Source organism: Carettochelys insculpta, chromosome 13 (assembly GCF_033958435.1).
Source record: "Carettochelys insculpta isolate YL-2023 chromosome 13, ASM3395843v1, whole genome shotgun sequence".
Taxonomy (NCBI): Eukaryota; Metazoa; Chordata; order Testudines; family Carettochelyidae; genus Carettochelys; species Carettochelys insculpta.
In genome coordinates this window covers 344,552-366,591 of record NC_134149.1, presented here as the reverse complement: position 1 = coordinate 366,591, position 22,040 = coordinate 344,552, and the positions used below count along the sequence as shown (strand labels likewise).

The 22,040-nt window shown below is 43.5% G+C and overlaps 1 protein-coding gene across 5 annotated transcripts in view; it reads left to right on the top strand.

Moving 5' to 3' along the window:
* The window catches only part of TAF1 (TATA-box binding protein associated factor 1), a 163,856-nt gene that overhangs the window by 35,649 nt on the left and 106,167 nt on the right, over nucleotides 1–22,040 (top strand). For all 5 annotated transcript variants that reach the window (XM_075007599.1, XM_075007597.1, XM_075007602.1 and 2 more), the window contains exons 15-16: nucleotides 7,337–7,441; nucleotides 12,004–12,204. In XM_075007599.1, coding sequence (XP_074863700.1) covers nucleotides 7,337–7,441; nucleotides 12,004–12,204 — 306 coding nt within the window. The remainder of the gene's footprint in view (nucleotides 1–7,336; nucleotides 7,442–12,003; nucleotides 12,205–22,040) is intronic.

The window sequence follows — 22,040 nt, the reverse complement described above, 5'->3', positions numbered from 1 at the left end:
TCAGAAAAGGGCGACTAAGATGATTAGGGGCTTGGAACGGGTCCCATATGGGGAGAGGCTAGAGAGACTGGGACTTTTCAGTTTGGAAAAGAGGTGATTGAGGGGCGATATGATAGAGGTATATAAAATCATGAATGGTGTGGAGAAAGTGAATGTAGAAAAATTATTTACCTTTTCCCATAATACAAGAACTAGGGGACACCAAATGAAATTGATGGGTAGTAGGTTCAAAACTAATAAAAGGAAATTTTTCTTCACACAGCGCACAGTCAACCTGTGGAACTCCTTGCCCGAGGAGGCTGTGAAGGCCAGGACTGTATTAGGGTTTAAAAAAGAGCTTGATAAATTTTTGCAGGTTAGGTCCATAAATGGCTATTAGCCAGGGATAAAGTATGGTGCCCTAGCCTTCATAACAAGGGCAGGAGATGGATGGCAGGAGATAAATCACTTGATCATTGTCTTCTGTTCTCCTTCTCTGGGGCACCTGGCATTGGCCACCGTCGGCAGATGGGATGCTGGGCTGGATGGACCTTTGGTCTGACCCAGTATGGCCATTCTTATGTTCTTATGTTATGTTCCATTATTATACTATCATCCTTCAACTTCAGACAGCCAGAATATGTTTTCCTTCCTGTTACCTCCTGGATTCGTGTCTGCATCTCTTTTGTATCACTTCCATGTTGCTGTTCAATTATCTTACACTGTTCATTGAACCAGTTCTCCTTTGCAGCTGAACATTTTAACTTTATTTCTTTATTCAACTTTTCATATTCAGAAGATTTCTTTTTCTTTACTCTTCTTTCTTCTATTAGTGGCAAAATTTCCTCATCTTAATAACGGTTTTATTTCTTGGAATGTGTTCATCCGCAGATGTAACAATGGATTCTTTTAATAATTCCCATTGTCTGTTAATATCAGTTAGGTCTCTACTGAATCTATTTTTGACTGCTAAAGCAAATTGAAATGATGAAACTGTTGGAAGAACTGGATATAAATGGGAAGAATATGAGAATAATTAAAAACAACTACTACGAACAGACAGCAGTCATCAGGGTTGGAAAAAACCTTAGTAGATATGTTTAGTAGATATATGAAGATAAAACGAGGAGTGAGACAAGGTTGTGTTCTTTCACCTGATCTCTTTAACTTGTACAGGGAAAAAATAATGCACAAAATAGAATTAAAAGTTTAAAATAAGTTAGTAAAATAATAGGAGCTATGTGTCATTTAGATCAACAAATCAAGGTAGTATCTAAAAATGACCTTGCCAATAAATAGTTACAATTTTAAATACACTTAAATTAAAGCAAGACCTAAAATGTAAGCGCTCCATCCCATCATTAAATTTCAGAATAAATTACTTAAAAATAATAAACACTGATAATATGACTTTGGCACAAAAGAAAAACAAACCCAAAAATGAAGTTAAACAGTTAGTCATGGTAATGGCAGAGCTAAAAGTCACACTGCAACAAGTCATGACTGCCTTGAAATTGTCTCCCAATGTGTTTGGAACCCACTGAACCTGCTTTCAATGACAGCCTGGTCCAACCTGCTTCAAATGAGACAGAGGGAGAGGGACATCCTCAAGGCTGCAGGCATGCATACCTGAAAGCAGTGCAGTGAGAACTTTTCCTAACAGTCAAATACACAGCCCTCTGGGAGTTGAACCATAGATAAATCTGTCTTGTGGTATATGGATTCCCACATAGAGTAAGCTTATAAAAATATTTTGGGTTTATTACATAATGAAATCACTTTAGTGTATTATGAACGGCAGTATAGGTGTGGTCACAACAGCACACAGAACAAAGTCAAATAGCATGCAGACTTAGCTTACTACACTAAGGGAATTGATTGCACACAATTTCTGAGCCTAGGTATGGCTCTGATAATCTCCGCATGGATGGGATGTCCTTCCAGCCTGTTCCTCCTCCCTTCCCCTCAGCCCCCAACTTGTTCAGCCTTAGATGTTTACAGCTGTCATCTTGGGCAGGATTCTTAGGGAGAACTGATGACCCAGATTACGTCACTTCCCAACCTTAAGTAGGATTTGCTTAAAATGGGAATCCTTTGTCTCCCGCTGCTTGCTTTCTTGTGGAAAAGTGAAGAATCAAAGATGGATTCCAGCATCTAGTTGTATGGTTACAGTTGTTGCAAAGCCATTAGCTATTTCTTACTGGCTGATCCTTACAGAAAACCAAGTTCTCCTACAGCTCGTTGTCTCTTGCTAATATCTCTGGCTGTGGCCATGCTAACTGTTCATTTAGAAAGCTATTTTGAAATGAGGGGAAATTTCAAAACGAGCAGGAGAGCGACTACACACATTGCTCATTTTGAAATCAGCTTTGAAATTAAAAGGCGTTCATTTCGAAGTCGTTGTTCCACTCCTGTGTTGGGAATAACACCACCTTTCAATGTTGATTTCAAAATGAAATGTGTGTAGTCGCTCCCCATCTGCCATTTCGCAGTGAAGAGAGCTGGCCCCTCCCCAGAGCACAGAGACTCCCTGGTCAGCAACCAGAGCCCTATGGCTGTCAGCTACGGGTGCCTTAAAGCAGCAGAGACACAGAAACCCTGTGCAGGACGCTGATAGTGTGCTGGCAGAAGTGGGAGCAAGTGGTGGTCCGACGACACTCTGAAGCACCCGCAGAAAGCGACACCCCACTGTGGCCGGACCGATGGCCGGTAGCCAAGACCCCCAGGAGAAGGAGGGGTGCTGGTGGGGTAGTGGTGGGGGCAGGGGAGGTTGTGTAGAGCGGGCCGGGCCAGGTCATGGGGGCCCCTGGGCAAAGGCTGCCTGGACGGCCTCCCGCATGTGCACCCCGTCCCAGTGCGCCTGGTGACATGGGATTACACCTGGCTGCTCATAGTGCGGCACAGCCTCAGCGGCCCAGTGTGCCTCAGAGAGCTCCTGCTTGCTCTCCACAAGGTTGTGGAGAGCACAGCAGGTGCCCACAACCCCAGGCACACTGGGCAGGCCTACCTCCAGGTGCGTCAGGAGTCAGCTGGTGCCTTCAGATGGCTGACTGCCTGCTTAACAGCGTTCCTGGCCTGGGGAGGCAGGCACTGTAGAGGTCCTGGCTCTTATTGGTGTGTCCCATGTAGGGACGCATCAGCCAGGCCTGGAGAGGATAGGCTGCATCAGCTACGGTGCACAGGGGCATGGTAATGTCCCCCACCAGCAGCTACTGTGGGGGGATGTAGGTGCCCTCTGCCATCCTGCGGCAGAGCCACGAGTTCCGCAGGACGTGGGCATCATGGGCTGTGCCTGACCAGCCCCCACAAATGTCTGTGAAATGTCCTCAGGCATCCTCAAGGGCCTGGAAGATGACAAAGTGGTATCCCTTTTGGTTGATGTACTGTCCCCGGCTGTGTGGTGGGGCCTGGATGGCGATGTGGGTGTGGCGATGTGTGTCCAATGTGCTGATGCAGTTGGGGAATCCCAGCTGTTGGAAGCCGGCCATGGCAGTGTCCACATCCCCGGGTAGATCAGGTGGCGCCGGAAGATCCTGTTGATGGCAGTGATGACCCTGTAGGGGGTGGAGGGTACAGGTGCCTGTGAGTGTGTGATAACATATGGGGGACCCCTCTCTGGGACGCTGCCTAGGGGTCGTGGCCCTGGCTGCCTTACCTTGAGGATGATGACCCAGATGGTGGCCTTCCCCACACCGAATTGGTGACCAACTGAGCGGTTGCTGTCTGGGGCGGCCAGCTTCCACACGGCAATGGCTACTTGTTTCTCCAGGGGGAGTGCAGGCCGCATGTGGGTGTCCTGGTGATGAAGTGCTGGTGCCAGCCAATGGCACAGCTCCATGAAAGTGGCCTGAGTCATATGGAAGCTGCAGAGCCACTGGTCATCATCCCACCCCCAGAGGATGATGATGTCCCACCATTCCCCACTGGTGAGGTACTGCCAGAGGTGACGGTGGGCCTGGAACAGGGGATGCTTCAGATGCACCGTGGTGAGGAGCCTGCAGGAGGCCGGCCATGTGTCGGGCAGCACGTAGCTTCACATGGCATGCTGTCAATCAGGCTGGCCATGATGTCAAGGGTGTCCCTGTCAGTGAAGTGCTGCGGGTCCATGGCAGGCAATGGTGTGGTGGCTAACCAAGGCTTTGCTGAGTGTTGTGCTGGAGGTCGCATGCTGCAAGTAGCTGGGGTCATCAGCATATGCATGTGGGGGGGATGTTTCGGAGAGGCCCCTTAATAGGGTAGCTGGCCCATGCTTCAGGATGGGCTTGTTGGCCATTCAACCCTGTCCTTGCCATTTCCTGCCCTGTTATTTTGAAATGAAGTTCTGGCTGCATAGCCGCTCCATTTCGAAATGACGGGGCGTCTCTTTGATGTTGTGGATTGCAATGTCGATCCGTGTTGTATGTGTAGTCGCTTCATTTCAAAGCAGCTCACTTCGAAGCGATAGATGGGGATTACCCCTCTCAACATCATTTCCTAGTGTGGCCACAGCCTCTGTGTCTGGCTTTTTCACTTGTGTACATGTTGGGTTCAAACGAAGCTTTTCCCAATATGAACCCATTTATGATAAATCTACAGTCAGTATTCCTACCTACAGGTCTAGAGAAGAGAGTGATGCATTCATATAGGATAAACGCATTCATTAATGATAACTTTGGCAATGACATGTCACATGAAGTATCTCTTATAAAGCATATTCTGCTTGACATATTCACATTGATAAATAATATGGAATCCTCTCTCTCCCCCTCTGTCTATCAAAGTAATATTTGAGGAAATGTTGCATACATATTTACAAAAATTAAGTCTACCTCTGCATTTTTAAGGAAAAGTACTGCACCACATCATCAATAGACAAATATTAAAGTAGTGTAAAGGTAAAATACAAGTACTAAAGAGAACCTATGTCCTTAAAATAAGTCCTTACTGTTGTCCTCTTGCAGAGGATCTAGAAGTTTTTCTCGGGCTCGCTACCACTAATTAAAATTAAAAAAAATCATAACAGTAATCCATGTCCTTTCAGTAGGAGTTCTAAAAGGAATCAGTTTTTTTAAGAAACAAGGCAAGGTGCTTCAAATACTGGTTGAGCACATACAAAATGGTGTTGAGGCACCTACATTACATTGATGCATGTGTAGATGGGTTTCTTGGTGTGATGCTCTTGGAGTTGTACAGTCAACCTTTATCAAAAATCATAAAAAGCCCAGGGCCCTCAGAAGGGGCCAGTCTTGTGTGTCTAAAGGAACATGAGAACTGCACTACATACGTGATGTCAACTTCCAGACTGGATCCCAAAGAAGCTATTCTGTGCTTTTTTTTAGAGTTGCTCTGTAACATCTAGCAATGAAAGAATGTTTCACCAAATGTGTTTTGTTTTGTTTGTTTTTTTAATAAAAAAAATCACCCTTTTAAGACAATGCTCTGTGTGCACGTGCTTAAGACTGCAAAGCCAAGTCTCTTGCAGGCCCCCTCCGTCTGTAGTTGAAAGTCCACAGCGGGTAACAACCTTGATAACGTTTAAAAATAGAATGTTTTGTGCTGATAAAAGAAACAAAATACTGTTAGGAAGAAAAGCATGTCGGGTTAACCAGTCCTGTTGATATCTTGCTCTTGAATTTAAAACTGATTTTAAAGCAATGCCCATACCTAAATGTGTTGTTCCAACACAAATTAAAAATCTGCCAAATTTTGGTAATGGAGCTACTCAGTTGCGCCTTAACTTTACAGTACCATTCCAAAAATGAACTTACCTATAAAATGTCTTCTATAATAAATCCCAATTCATTTAGTGCTTGTATTATATTGAAAAAAGAGGTTAATGAATAAAATAGTAGTCAGTAAAACAAATAGTCTTCAAAAATCCTACTGTTGATCTAAGTTTTTTAAGGTATCGTTGCTTGTGCAAGTAGTGCACTTTGTAATAATGCTTATATGCTTTAAATTGAATATATGTAGACAAGCAGGTAAACAAGGCAGCTGCCAACAAATATTAAAGCTGATTCTGTTACACAGTACTGAGTAAAGTGAGACCCCGGTCAAAAGTCCAAAAGCCTGAAGATGAGAATTGTAACAAAAAAAAATTGCATGATAGTAAATAAACGCATATTAAATTATGGTAAAGTAAATGAATAACATTGTGATTTAACTAACTGTTCTGACATGCATAACACAGGCCATAGAGCTACCCCAAAATAATTCCTAGAACAGAGCTTTTAGAAGAATAGACCGTCTTGGTTTAAAAATTCTCAGTGATGGTGAATTCAGTGCAACCCTGGCAAATTGTTTCAGTAATTACCTTCAAAACTTTACATCTCATTTCCAGTCTTGTTAGCATAGCATTCAAAACTGGTACAACAACTGAAAATATTGTAAAAAATGTACCTAAGGCTCTGTATCTTACCTACAGTGAAATTTTTTGTAATTCTGTATAAATAATAGGGATTTATTAGACAGTTGCAAACCTCCAGCAGCTCCAAGGCCACAAAAAGTAAATTAGTAAAAATGAAAATTGTTGTTTAAACGACGACAGAAAAGCCCAAACCAAAAACCATGAAACCAATCAATAAAATAACAGTGGCAGGCTAAAGAAATAAATATACCAATTAGTTTTAGCAAACTAAGTAAAAATTATTTTTAAAATAAAATATTATAAATAAGGTAGTTTTGATAATTTGTACCTACATGATATTACAAAACAGGGTAAAAAGGACATGTATTTTACAGAGGGAGTTGGAAGATCTACACCAAGTTGAATCAGTGTAAATGTAATAAGAAAAACATGCCACTTGAAACCCAAGACTGGGCAATTACACTCCTATGTTGTATCCATTTCACTTGTGCTTTATGTTTAATAAGGCGGTAATAGGTTATTCTAAAAGTGTCTTATTAAAGCTTTAAATTAGTTAAGCTTAGTAGTTGGTGTCTTTGTCACAAATGAGGAGCTTTGGAACAGAGTAGGGCAAGAACCAGTTGACGCTGAAATCAGGAGAAGAAAGTGGGGATGGCTAGGCCACAGTGTCAGAAAACCATCATCCAGCATAGTCCGTCATGGTCTCACATGGAACCCCAAGGAAAACATAGAAGAGGAAAACCTCGGACAACATGGAGAAGGTCTGCTGAGATTGAAGGACAAAAGCTGGGGTACTCCTGGAGTCAGCTAGAAGTGTTGTCCAGAGACAGAGTAAAGTGGAGGAGACTTGTAGATGACCTATACTGCACTTGGAGTAGAAGGGTGAAGTAGTAGTAGTAGTAGTAGTAGTAGTAGTTGGTGTGGACTGTGCTTTTGCCCGGTCATGTGCTTGGTGGCACCTTCGAGTTGTCCATTGCCGAGTGCTAACTGGAATTGTATTGCCTCATGCAGAAACCTGGCAAAGATCCTGGAGCACCAGACTGTAAATATGGAGAGACTGTTTACTGTCACACGTCTCCATTCCTGGGATCACTGCACCCTGGACAGTTACTGCAGGTGAGAGGAGCTGCATTAATTTTGATAGAATAGATGGGCCCAGAGAATTAAAGGTGTTAACCTGAGGCTATTATTTTACAACACTAAACAACATGTGCTTTGAGTTTGAGTAGTGATCTTAAATTGTTGAGTGATGTGGAAGCATAACCTTGTTTTCAAGATACCGAAAAAGAAGAAAAAGTGGAAGCATTTGAACTATGAAGCATTAAGTAAGGGTTTTATTTTACCAATAAGTTTTCTTTCCTTTCCCTTTTGCTGTAGAGTTTTTAAAAAGAAAAGCCCTGGTTTAACAATTTTTGGATGGTACAAGTTGAACCTCTCTCATCTGGCAGTATCTGTAATCTGGCATGATTTTAGTTAGCCAGACAACCACTCACCATGTGTGTGGCTAATTTTCCTGTGGTCCTATAAAGTTTGTTTACAGCCACCAGTCCTGGCTCTGTGTTTTGTGCTATTGTTTAGCTGTAATTTGCCCCAGTATGTCTTCTAAGGGTCCAGTAAGCAGCGAAAGTGTTGATAACGTGCTAGACCACGTTGACCATGCATGGTCTGGCAAATTCTCTCGTCTGGTACTGGTCAGGTCCCAAGGTTGCAGATGAGACGTTCAACCTGTAGTAAAGATAGTGCTAGCTGTGCTTTCGGGGAAAAGAAAAATTAAGATGTATTGGACCAATTGTTGCTGCCATTTTTAGGGTCTGATTTTGCTTTCTGTGAGCCAGAAACAGACACAAGTGGAGAGAGAAAGTTACCAAAAATATATCTTTTGTCTTTGGTGCTGACTTCAGTCTCTGGCCTTGCTGCTAGGAAAAAAAAAAACATGGCCAAAGCTCAAGGCCTTGTTAGACACTTTGAGATCTTGCAAACTAGTTGCTGGTCACAGACTTACAACAGTATTGCACAAGATGCAGTCTCAACTGGCTAATTCAGGCTCTTATTAAACAGAAGGTGAAAAGAGAAAATGAAATTGAGAAGGAAAGGACACATTGGAAGTGATAATACCCGGGACACAAGTCTCTCATTCTAGGTGCTGTTCAGAATTTAGCCTAGCCTGGTACGGATGGTAATGTCATTGATTCCCTCCCTCACGTTGACAATGTCTGGTTATGGTGCTTTTCAAGCAGAATGTATAATCTGAGAAAGCAAAGGCAGATGAGTATTGGGAGACAGTGACCCATCACATGGGCACTAGTATGATGTGCAGTGTCTTAATAAATAAAGGTTTGGGGTTCAACTTAAATTTTCCCCATCCTTTCCCCCTGGTTTTTCTTTCCCCCTGCTTCCCCACTTCTAATCTCAGGGTTAGATCTGTTTCACTCCCGTCCCCACAGAGGCATATCTAACTAAGGAAATAATTTAATCAGGCATTTCTTGTTGGCTTTATTGACAAACCAGGCCTCGTATAATCCAAATGAAAAACATAGGCTACGTCTACACGTGCACCCAACTTCGAAATAGCTTATTTCGATGAATAACGTCTACACGTCCTCCAGGGCTGGCAACGTCGATGTTCAACTTCGACGTTGCTCAGCCCAACATCGAAATAGGCACAGCGAGGGAACGTCTACACGGCAAAGTAGCACACATCGAAATAAGGGAGCCAGGCACAGCTGCAGACAGGGTCACGGGGCGGACTCAACAGCAAGTCGCTCCCTTAAAGGGCCCCTCCCAGACACACTTTCATTAAACAGTGCAAGATACACAGAGCCAACAACTAGTTGCAGACCCTGTATATGCAGCACGGACCCCCAGCTGCAGCAGCAGCAGCCAGAAGCCCTGGGCTAAGGGCTGCTGCCCACGGTGACCACAGAGCCCCGCAAGGGCTGGAGAGAGAGTATCTCTCAACCTCCCAGCTGATGGCCGCCATGGAGGACCCAGCAATTTCGATGTTGCGGGACGCGGATCGTCTACACGTCCCTACTTCGATGTTGAACGTCGAAGTAGGGCGCTATTCCCATCCCCTCATGGGGTTAGCGACTTCGACGTCTCGCCGCCTAACGTCGATTTCAACTTCGAAATAGCGCCCAACACGTGTAGACGTGACGGGCGCTATTTCGAAGTTACTGCCGCTACTTCGAAGTAGCGTGCACGTGTAGACGCAGCTATAGTGAGAAAAACAAAAAAGTACTGCTTTGGCTAAACAAAGTAATAGAAGCAGCGAGAGACAAAATAAATAGTTTACAATTTGAAAGTTAAATCCCAGTGAGGAAAGAAGCATAAATGCTGCCAAATGAAGCGTAAAAATATAACTAGGAAGGCCAAAAAGTAATTTGCAGTACAGCTAGTAAGAGCAAAAAAATTAAGTACATCGGACACAGGAAGTTGTTAAACAATCAGTGGGGCCACTGGATGATCGAGATGCTAAAGGAATATTCCAGGATGACAAGGCTATTGTGGAGGATCAGTCTGAATTCTTTGCATCAGGTCTCACATCTGAGGACATGAGGGCCATTCCCAATCCTGAGCCATTATTTTAGGTGACAGATCTGAGGAACTGTCATTAGAGATGGTTATGGAAGAAACTGATAAATTAAACAGTAATAAGTCACCACGCTCAGCATTCACCATGAGTCCTGAAGGAGCTCAAATGTGTAATTTTGGAATTACCGTGTTTTGTAAAGTATCAGAGGGGTAGCCGTGTTAGTCTGGATCTGTAGAGCAACGAAGGGTCCTGTGGCACCTTATAGACTAACAGAAAAGTTTAGAGCATGAGCTTTCGTGAGTTAACTCACTTCTTCAGATGCTGGTCGTGTTTTGTAACTTATTCTTTAAATCAGCTAATGTGCCAAATGACTGGAGGATAGCTAGCATGACAGCAATTTTTAAAAAGAGCCTCATAGGTGAGCCTGGCATTTACAAGTCAGTAAATCTAACCTCAGAACCCAGGTTGAAACTGTACTAAAACACAGAATTACCAGGCACATGGATGAACATGATTTGGAAGAGTCAGTGTGGCTTTTGTGAAAAGAAAGCATGATTCACCCATCTCTTGTAATTCTTTGAGGCCGTCATTAAGTTTGCAGACAAGGATGTTTAGTGGATACAGTATATTTGGATTTCTGCAAAGCGTTTGACAAGGTCCCTCACCAAAAGTTCTTAAATAAAGCAAGCTGTCACGGGATAAGAGGGAAGGTCCTCTTATGGACTGGTGAATGGTTAAAATAAAGGAAACAAAGGGTAGGAATGAATGGTCAGTTTTGATCAGGAAGTGAGGTAACTAGTGGTGTTCCCAAGCAGCTTGTATTGGGACCAGTCCTATTCATACAGTAGGGTCTCGACATTCGTGAGTGCCACCTTCGCAACTTCAATTATTTGCATGTGGCCTCGCTTCCCTGGGGAAAGGGGCAAGGAGCAACGGCGGCTGCCACAGCTTCCCTGGGCGGGGAGTGCTGGCAGCCGCCGCTTCCCTGAGGTTCCGGGCAGGGGGCGCCTGTGGCTGCTGCTTCCCGGGGCTCCAAGCCTCACCCCCATTCATGAAAATCAGCATTCGCAAGGGTTCTAAACACAGAACCCTCGTAAATGTTGAGACCCTACTGGATCTGTAAGTGATCTTTGGAAAGGGGGTTGTGTGAGATAGCAAAATTTGCAGATGGTTCAAAATTGCTCAAGATGGTTAAGTCCACAGCTGACTGCAAAGAGCTTCAATGTGATTTCTCAAAAATGGGTGATTAATCAACAGAATGGCAGATGAAATTTCATGTTGATAAATGCAAAGTAAGGAATATTGGGAAGACATAATCCTAACTATGCATATAAAATAATGGCTTCTAAATTAGTTATCATCACTCGAGAGAGCTTCAACACTTAGTGGATAGTTCTCTAAAAACATCCGCTGAATGTGCAGCAGTAGTCAAAACAGCAAATAATATTGGAAATCATTAAGAAAAGGATATATAACAACATCAAAAATATATTATTGCTTCTTTATAAATCCACAGTACTCCCACATCTTGAATACTGTGTACTGGTGTAGTTGCCTCATTTCAAAGATATAGTGGAATTGGAAACAGTTCAGAAGGGATAACAAAAATGATGAAAGGTACAGAATGTCTGCCGCATGAAGAGACATTTGTAAGACCTGGACTTCCCAGCTTGGAACAGAGACAAGGGTGGGGTGGGGTGGGGTGGGGTGCGGTATAATAGAGGTTGATAAAATTATGACTGGTATTGGGAAAGTAAATAAGGAAAAATTATTCCATAACATAAGAACTAAGGGTCATCTAATAAAATTAATATGTAGCAAGTTTAAAACAAAATTAATTACTTCTTCATAAAAAGCACGGTCAACCTTTGGAACTCTTTGCGAGAGGATGTTGTGAAGGCCAAGACTATAATAGGGTTCACAAAAAGCTGCCTAAATTCATGGATCCAGCAATGGCTTTTAGACAGTATGGGCAGTGATGGTAACTGTTTATTCTCTCTGGGGTATCTGGCATTGGCTAATGTCAAAAGATAGGATAATGGGCTAAAAATACTTTTCGTCTGACCTGTTCTTGCTTTCCTTATGTGGCAAAGTCTCCAGCAATGAGTATTTATCTTTCAAAATTGTATTTGCTTCTCTTTAGGCATTTGAAAACAACCTCTTCCGGGCCCCTATTTATTTGCACAAGATGCCAGAAACGGATTTCCTAATTATCCGGACACGACAAGGTTGTTACATTCGGGAGCTGGTTGATATTTTTGTAGTTGGACAGCAGTGCCCCCTCTTTGAAGTTCCTGGACCCAACTCCAAACGGGCCAATACTCACATCAGAGACTTTCTACAGGTATGTGATAGACACAGTACGGGAATGATTCCACTCAGAGGACCCTGGAAAAAGCATATGTGGTAGCTCCAGGCCTGTAAAGTCTCTCCTGAGGTAAAATACCTTGGGTCTCTGGTAGGGTCTTGTCTTTGTTTCAGAGGTAAGAACAATATGGTATAAAACACACTTTGATTAAGTAACTCTTATTTGCCAGTTACCCATACAAGTTTCTCCGATTCTTTTTATCTTAGATATTGTAAGTCTGCAGTCTGTATTTCAAATGTTCCTGTTTTTTAATCACAAAAGAGCATGTGAAATCAAATATGTTACAGGAAGCAAAATCAGTGTGGTCATTTGATAATGGTCACATAATGTAAAAGTGAATTTATAATGGAAAATTTAACAGATATCTAAAAAGTAATAAATGAATGACTCCAAATCTAGTCATAAGTTTATTACGTAGGTAGATTAATTTTAGTTCTTTGCTACTTTTGGACAAGGGATTTTGGTACTAAGACATAACTTTATTGATTTGACAAATAGCTTGTGTTCCAGTTAACTTATAGGATTGTCAGTAACTCTTCAGCTCAACATCTGTAAAGTTCAATGTTTTACATTTCAATAATCACTTATTAAGAATAGCAATCTAATTAAAAATTATCTCATCCAGGAGACACGTGGTCAAGTTTTCCCACCTACATACATGAAATTATCACACATAAGGCCCGAAATAAAATTTTCAGGAATCAATTTAAATCTAATTCTATTTACTATGGAATTTTATCAGTAGTCTCTACTTACAAATCTCTTCAAAGTTTCTTCCTCCTTTTGTCTATGAAGCTGCCATATGATCTCGCCTACAGAAACCTGCCTTTTCACGGTTAATCTCTTTGAAATATTGCTTTTTTTTCTTAGCTTTCTTTTGCTGGAGAGTGAGTAGTTCCTCCTAAACACTAATTCTACCTGGTATTATTTGCAGTGAGTTGTTCCAGCCTCAGAACTCTCTCAATTATTTATTCATTTAACATTATTTCTAGACAACTAAAGTTGAATTTGTTAGTGTAACACAAATATTGTAAGTTTGTCATTTACAGGACAGCAGCTCAGGAACATATATATTGTTGGATAAGCATTAAGCATAATGGCTAACTGAGTAGTTGTGTGCATTTAAAATACACAGACTCTCTCTCTCTCGTAACATACCAGTTAGAATTGGTATTAAAGGTATGTGTTCCCAGGGGTAATTTTAATTCAAAATGTCATGTGATAATTGTATTTTTTTTTTATTTTGGATTTTACAAATCACTTTGAAGAGACTTAAAAGAAATGCAGTAAATAGAATCACAGAATCACAGGGCTGGAAGGGCCCTCAGGAGGTCATCTAGTCCAGCCCCCGGCTTCAAGCAGGATCAACCCCCACTAAGTCATCCTAGCCAGGACCTTGTCCAGCTGGGACTTAAAAACCTCGAGGGATGGAGAATCTAGCACCTCTCTAGGCAACACATTCCAATGCTTCACCATCCGCCTGGTGAAGTAGTTTTTCCAAATATCTAACCCACACCTTTCCCTCTTCTGCCATCTGACACCACTGAGAACAGTTTCTCACCCTCCTTTTTTGAGCTCCCCTTCAGGAAGTTGAAGGCTGCTATTAAATCACCTCTAAGTCTTCTCTTCTGTAAACTAAACAAGCCCAAATCCCTCAGCCTATCCTCAAAGGCTGGTGCTCCAGCCCCTTAATCATTTTTGTTGCCCTTTGCTGAACCTGCTCCAGCAAATCCACATTCTTTTTATACTGAGGGGCCCAAAACTGGACACAATATTCCAGATGTGGCCTCACCAGTGCCAAATAGAGGGGAATAACTACTTCTCTAGATCTGCTTGAAATGCTCCTCCTAATGCACCCTAGTATGCTGTTAGCCTTCTTGGCTACAAGGGCACACTGTTTACTCATATCCAGCCTTTCATCCACCATAACCCCTAGGTCCCTTTCCATCGTACTGCTGCTGAGCCAGTCGGTCCCCAGCCTGTAACAATGTTTGGGATTCTTCCACCCCAGGTGCAGGACTCTACACTTCTCCTTATTGAACCGCATCAGATTTCTTTCAGCCCAGTCCTCCAATTTATCCAGGTCCCTCTGGATTCTCTCTCTACCCTCCAACATATCTACCTCTCCCCCTAGTTTTGTGTCATATGCAAACTTGCTGAGGGTGTATTCCAGTCCCTCATCCAGGTCATTAATAAATATGTTGAACAACACTGCCCCAGAACCGAGCCTTGCGGCACTCTGCTTGAAACAGACTGCCATCCTGATAGTGAGCCATTGACCACTTCCCATTGGGCCCGACCATCAAGCCAGCTTTCTATCCATCTTATAGTCCAAGGATCCAATCCATATTTCCTTAACTTATGGACAAGAATGTTGTGGGAGACTGTATCAAAAGCCTTGCTGAAGTCAAGGTATATCACATCCACTGACTTCCCCATGTCCACAGAGCTTGTTACCTCGTCATAGAAGCTAATCAGATTGATGAGGCATGACTTGCCCCGGTGAATCCATGTTAGCTACTTTTGATCATTTTCCCTTCTTCCAAGTGCTCCAAAATGGATTCCTTGAGGATTCCCTCCATTATTTTCCCAGGGATTGAGTTAAGGCTGATGGGTCTATAGTTCCCTGGATTGTCCTTCTTTCCTTTTTTAAAGATGGGCACTACGTTTGCCTTCTTCCAGTCATCCGGTATCTCCCCTGATCTCCAAGAGTCTTCAAGGATAATGGTCGAAGGTTCAGCAATGACCTCTGCCAATTCCCTCAGTACCCTGGGGTGCATTAAATCCAGACCCATGGACTTGTGCACATCTAGTTTTTCTAGATAGCTCAGAACTTGTTCCTTCCCCACAGATGGCTGGCCTCCACCTTCCCATACTGCATCGTCTAGGACCGTCATGGGGAAGTTGACTTTGTCCGTGAAAACTGAGGCAAAAAAAGCATTGAGTACTTCAGCTTTTCCTGCATCATCTGTCACTAGGTTACCTCCCTCATCCAGTAATGGCCCCACACCTTCTCTGATAACCCATTTATTGTTCACGTGCCTGTAGAAACCCTTCTTCTTACTCTTCACATCCCTTGCCAGCTGCAGTTCCAATTGTGCTTTCACTTTCCTGATTACTGCCCGGCATTCTCCAGCCGTATGTGTATACTCCTCCTTAGTCAACTGTCCACGTTTCCATTTCTTGTATGCATCCTTTTTGAATATAAGCTGACTAAGGATTTCCCTGTTAAGCCAAGCTGGTTGCTTACCATGTTTGCATTTCTTACTACGCAGCGGGATTGTTTGTTCTTGTGCCTTCAGTAAGACTTCTTTTAAAATACTTCCAGTTCTCTTCAACTCTTTTACCCTTCATCTTCGTTTCCCAAGGGATCCTGCTCATCCGGTCTCTTAGGGAGTCAAAGTCTGCTCTTCTGAAATCAAGGGTCTGTATGTTACTGCTCACCCTTCTTCCTTTTGTCCGGATCCTGAAATCTACAATCTCATGGTCGCTGCAGCCCAGGTTCCCTCCCACTTCTATTTCTTCTACTAGTTCTTCCCTGTTTGTGAGCAGCAGGTCAAGTTGCGCACGACCCCTGGTCAGTTCCTTCAGCACTTGTACCAAGAAGTTATCGCCAACATTCTTCAAAAACTTCCTGTATTGTCTGTGTGCTGATATATTGGTCTCCCAACAAATGTCTGGATGATTAAAGTCTCCCATGAGAACCAGGGCCTGTGATTTGGAAGCTTCACTAAGCTGCCTGAAGAAAGTCTCATCTATCTCCTCTCCCTGATCTGGCGGTCTATAACAGACATCAACTACAACATCACCTCTGTTACTTCCACCTCTGAGTTTAACCCAAAGACGCAACTGGATTTTCTCCTTCCTCATACTGGAGCTCTGAGCAATCATACTGCTCTCTGACATTGAGTGCAACTCCTCCTCCTTTTCTCCCCAGTCTGTCCTTCCTAAACAATTTATAACCATCCATGACCGTGCTCCAGTTATGTGAATCGTCCCACCAAGTCCACCTCATACTTGTGTAACTGTGCCAGGGCCTCTAATTCTTCCTGTTTGTTCCCCAGGTTTCTGGCATTAGTTTACAGGCATCTCAGAGAAGGGGCCGATTGGCCCACTTTCTCCTCTTCACCCAGGAAACCCACTTGATTGTTCCCTCCTCCTTCCCCACTTACCTCCTGGCTTGTGTCACCTTCCCCCGACACAAGTGGTGGTGTAGCATGCATGATGTTTAGGAAAGTAAAAGTAGTCATGTTTCTGACAATAACTTGAAGTAGTCTAAACATAGTACTAAGTCTTCTTTGAGTGCTTGCTCATCTTGGTTTTTATTTTAGGTGTTTTGTGTTTGTTCCTCTTCCCCATGTCAGGAAACCCTTTGACTGTGAGAGTTTTGCATAGCTTACTTCACTCACTTAAGGGCATCCTATCTCTCAGGATTTCAGAACAAACCACCATGGCAGATGCTTCTGCAATGATGAGTGGTTCATCTGTGTGGATGTTACACACCCCACCTTCCAGAGGTGCCTGGTGTCCCCAGCTCAACCTGTTAATCACCTACAGCAACAGAAAATACCCAGTATTCTGCTCCTTCCATAAATGCAGCTGGGCTTGATCATGCATGTGTTCCTTCCAAAACAGATTTCGTTTTTTGAGTTGAAGGAAGAACGGAGGAGCTTTGGGGGCCAGAGGAAGCGATTTCACAGAATCACAGGGCTGGAAGGGACCTCAGGAGGTCATCTAGTCCAGCCCCCTGCTTCAATAAGATCTGCAGCTCCAGAATGGGGCTGATCAGCCATCAACGGGCTCTTAAATAGAAGGGTGAGAGGAAGACATCCTACTCATTGTCAAGTGACCACCAAACAAGGTATACCCAGTGGCCATTTTGGTAATCCACCCTGTGTTTTGAAGTAGGTTAGTCTTCACACACCCTATATTGGTGCAGTTTCTTGAAGGCCTGGAGTGCCTTTACCACATGCCCAGAATTCAGTTCCCCTGTGGGAGGTGGAATCTTATGTTGCCAAGTTTCTTGGGACTCCCTTCAAGCTCCTAGCTTTCCTGTTTTTCTCCTGCAATATCTCCTTTTTAGTTACTAAAATTTTGGCCTGTTGGGGGTCTGGAATCAGGTTACTCACCTCAAAACTGCCTTACATGATCTTCAATAAGGACAAGTTCCTAACCTGTACTCAATGTCCTCCAAGAGACACAGGGATTTTGCAATCAATCTAGGTAACGTGTTCTACTACTAAACTGTCTTTATAGTTAAAAATGTTTTCCTATTTGAAACCTAAGCCCCCTTTCTGCATCCCAAGCCAGTTACTTCTTGTCCTACCTTCAGCATGTATTAAGAACAATTGATCATTGTTATCTTTGTACTAACACTACATATTTGAACTCTTACCTTGTTCCCCCCATCCTTCTATTCTCTAGAGGGAACATGCCCGTTTTTCCTTGAGTGAGGCCCATGTAGGTGCAGCAGCACCCCTTGCTTCTGGAATCAGAGGTCTTCATCATGAGTACCCATTGGACCAGACAATCTTTCAGCAGCTTGTGCTTATGAACAGGTTATATATATGGTGCAGTCCAGCTGCCTCTGTTTCTTCTCAACTCTACAGATGGAATCTGCAGCAGAGCCCACTTTTCCTTTTGCCTGTTAGATCATGCCTTATCTGTTAGCTTTTAATGCAACAGGTGCAACTCCATGTACCACTCGCTCAACACTGCCCATACTGAGATCCTTGGACTGTGAACAGAGCACAGTTTGAGAAACCTTCCATGGAGTAAAGCCAGAGACCTTCACCTTCTCTGGTAATCTCTTGACCATCAGAGGTTAAGCTCCTCCTTGTAGCAGATGAGGAAACACAATAGGAGGAGGAAATTCCACTGCTACTCCACTGCTTTTTCCCCTGATGAGGCAATTGTGCCTTCCTCCCAACTGCAGCTGACAACTTCAAGCATTTCTGGGAGCTATTCTGCAGGCTTGGAAATTCCTTTGGTGGCAGTGAAGGATAAACAGTACAAGCTGCTTGACAGCCTCCTCCTCAAAATAGCTCTCCCTGTCAACAAGAGCCTTTTCAATCCTGTGAAAGTGCTCTGGCAGATCACAGCATCCATCCCACTGACCTGCAAGTGGGTGGACAGAAAAAAATTGTACCTGCAAAGCATGTGCAATTTCTTTTTTTCTCACCTCGCCCCAGGTTCCTTAAGTCATCGAGGCTGTGCAAGCAAATGGACCCTAATGTCAAACCTGACCCACACATAAGACTGTAGTAAAGCATTTGATAAAGTCTTGCGTGATCTTCTCATTAACAAACAAGGTAAATAAAACCTAGATGGAGTTACTGTAAGGTGGGTGCATAATTGATTGATCCGCCTTTCCCAGAGAGTTATCAATGATTCACTGTCAAGTTAGAAAGGTATAATGAGTGGGGTTTCGCAGGGACTGGTTTTGGGACGGGCTCTGTTCAGTATCTTCAGTGATTTAGATAATGCATATAGAGAACACTTATAAAGTTTGTGGAGAGTACCTAACTGGGGAGGGGTTGCAAGTGCTGTAGAAGATAGAATTCTAATTCAAAACGATCTGAGCAAATTAGGGTAATTGTCTGAGATAAACAGGTTGAAATTCAGCAACAACAAATGTGAAGTAACTCCACGGAGGAAGGAACAAACAGTTGCCTGTGTACAAAATGGGAAATGATTAACTAGGGAAGAGCTACTGTGGAAAGGAATCTTGGGGTCATAGTGGACCACAAGCGATTTCAAGGTACTTTCCACTATCTTAGCATTTACAAACCAGTGCCCAAAAGATGCTTGGGGAAATACCAAGTCATGCTGTGATTCTGACCGCAATACAGTGCTGGGCAGCTATAGGATAGCATGGTTAACAGCAACACTCTATGAAACATGGACTTATGACTTCTCAAGCGTCTGTCTCCCATGCATCAACAACCAAATAGCAATTTTGAAGGTGTGGTTGAGACACTGAAAGCCTCCACTTGTTCTAGTCACATCAGCCATCTCTGACATCTCATTGATTTTGGGGATTGCTTAGTCCCTTTCTCTCATGGTGGTTGATTTTAGACAATTGGGTTCCACAGGTCATGAGAGAATTATACTCCATCTTTTTCCTTTGTGACCACCACCACTTACCTCCCTGCTTGCCATCCTCCAGGTAATTTTTCATTCCACAATACATCCTGCACACTGTTTCTCTGTTTCTTCACAAAAAGCACTTGCTAACAGTACAAAGTGCTACCTTTTAGACAACCCTTATAGCTGTGTTTATGCATGCCCCCGCCTTCCAGATAGGGCATGTTAATGCAGTTCAGAACATGCCAGGGATGTGTTGACATGAATATGCAGCACCTTGTTAGCATAATGGTGACCATGCGCGATTTAAAAGTGCTGCTTTCAGAATGCACACCATCTGCGTAGATGGGGGGCCTTTTGAAAGGATCCCCCCAACTTCAAAAGCTCCTTCTTCCTAAAACCAAATAGAAAGTGGGCTTTCAAAGTTAAGGGTGTCCTTCTGAAAGACCCCCGTCTACACAGGCGGCGTGCATGCTGAAAACGGCACTTTTGAATCGTGCATGGCTGCCGTTATGCTAATGAGGTGCGGCATATCCATGTAAGTGCCTTATTAGCATGTTCTGAATTGCCTCATTAACATGTCCCTCGGAGGGGGCATGTGTAGACACAGCTTATGTGTTTTCCAAAGTCCTTGAGGTAGTCACTGCCTACCTACCCACAGAGGGGGTTGTCATCTTTCCATACTTGGATGACTGTTTTCTCAGGACCCCTTTTGAAACTGGTGCCCTTTGTGCTGTCCTAATGAGACAGACCTTTTCTCAAGCCTCTACCTTCACATAAACTCGGAGAAATCTATGTTGACACCAGTGCAACTCCTGGAATTTTTCAGGACACAATTAGATGCCATACGAGTTAGATTCTTCCTCCCAGCATACAGATTTTCAGCTATAGTCAATCTTGCATCCATCGTAAGCATCTGCCCCTGTATGGCAGCATTGGTAATAAAGTATCCACAGTTCCTGATAAGACGCCTTCAGGAGCGTCTGCATATAGTTTATGCACCTCACAAACACAGCCTGCACAAACTCCTATTCATGCCTTTGATGGTCCAGGAGTTACTACTTTGGTTGACGGTCACAGTCTATATCAGGGTTTCTTACCTTTAACCAGCATTATTCATGATTTGAACAACTAAAGTTTCCTTAACTAGATTTGGTGTGCACCTTCATGCTTGTAAAGTGATGGGCAGAGGGTCCTTGAGTGAATTCACTCTGTACATCAACCTCCTAGAACTATAAGTGGTCTGCAGTGCCAGTAAACACTTTCTCCCATTAGAGTCATGATGGACAATGTCACTTGGGAGGGCACTGAAATTATGCAACTAGTTTATCCACTGTGGTGCTTCTGTCTCAGCTGTATACCTCCCTGGATGCCAAAATACCACTGTGGGCTTGTTTTAGCAGGAGATTCTTGTGTGATCATAAGTTGGATCTAGAAAGGCTGGTCCTTAATTAGATCTTCAGCTGCTGGGGATTTTCCACCATTGACCTTTCTGACACACTTGAGCATGCCTATTGCCCTCAGTTCTGCTCAAAAGCAGGACTGGGATATGTATCCCTAGGAGACACATGCTTCCTGACAAGGGATGTAGTGCTATGCTAAGCCTTTCCTCTCTTAACCTTCAGTTTCATGTATTCCACAGAGGTTGTGGGATTCCCCAAGTAGATAGTTTGTCACCAGATGGATAGAAAGTGCCAGCCATTTTGCTTCCTGCCAGGCCTTGGTGAAGACTTCCTCTCTGACATGTTTCTCTAGTCATAGTTGGGGAACTGAAGTATGTATTCCCTCTGCTCCCTCTCATCGGCAGAGAACTGCTAAAGATGAAAAAGGACAAAACATGTCCTTACTCCATGATTACTCCAGCATGATCTTGCCAGCATTGGTTTGGCATGTTTATGAGCCTGCCAATGGCCCCTCCTTGTCTACTTCCTAACATCTGGACCTGTTGTTGCAGGAGCAGAGTTGGTTCCAGCACACCAGGTCTGCATCTTTTCATCTCTTGGTGTGGCTGCTTTATGACTAACCCCAGAGGAATGAACTTGCTCAAACTGGGTCTGGTAGGTCATCTTGGGAACCAGGAAATCATCAACTAGGCTGATTTACAATCCAGTTGGGTTATGTGATCCAGGACATCTGCAGAGCTGTCCTATGTCTGCACGTTCACCATTTATTATTTCATCACCCATTAGGCCAAATGCGGCATTGGGTTTGGCAGAGCTGTGCTGCACTATATGCAGCCATGAACTCCTACAGCTTTCTCTGGTACTGCTTGGAATCAACTAATGTGGAGTGGACATGAACGAGCACTTGAAGAAGACATTCGCCTGTTCCTTAACTGATGTTCTTTGTGATGTCCATGTCATAACCTACCTTCCTTCCCCATTGTTGGAGTTTCTGGCAAGAAGGAACTGGAGTCATGTCCCTTTATACTGTCCCTTGCCAGAAGGTGCCAGAGCTGGATCCCCTCTGACTGCTACTGAGGGGAACATGGCCAGCACCAGTGCATGTGGTGAGTACGCATTCCTATTGTGGAATGGATATAAGCAACACATCTCAAAGAGCACCAGCCATGGAACAGGTTTGCTGTCTTTTTGGATGTGGCTAATCAGCAAGGTTGGAACCTTTTGATCTATAGAAGAGATCTTTGCCATTTGAGCTATGGATATAATTGATCAACGTAGTGGGTTGCATGTGCACGTACCACAATCTTGAACTGTGCACGTACC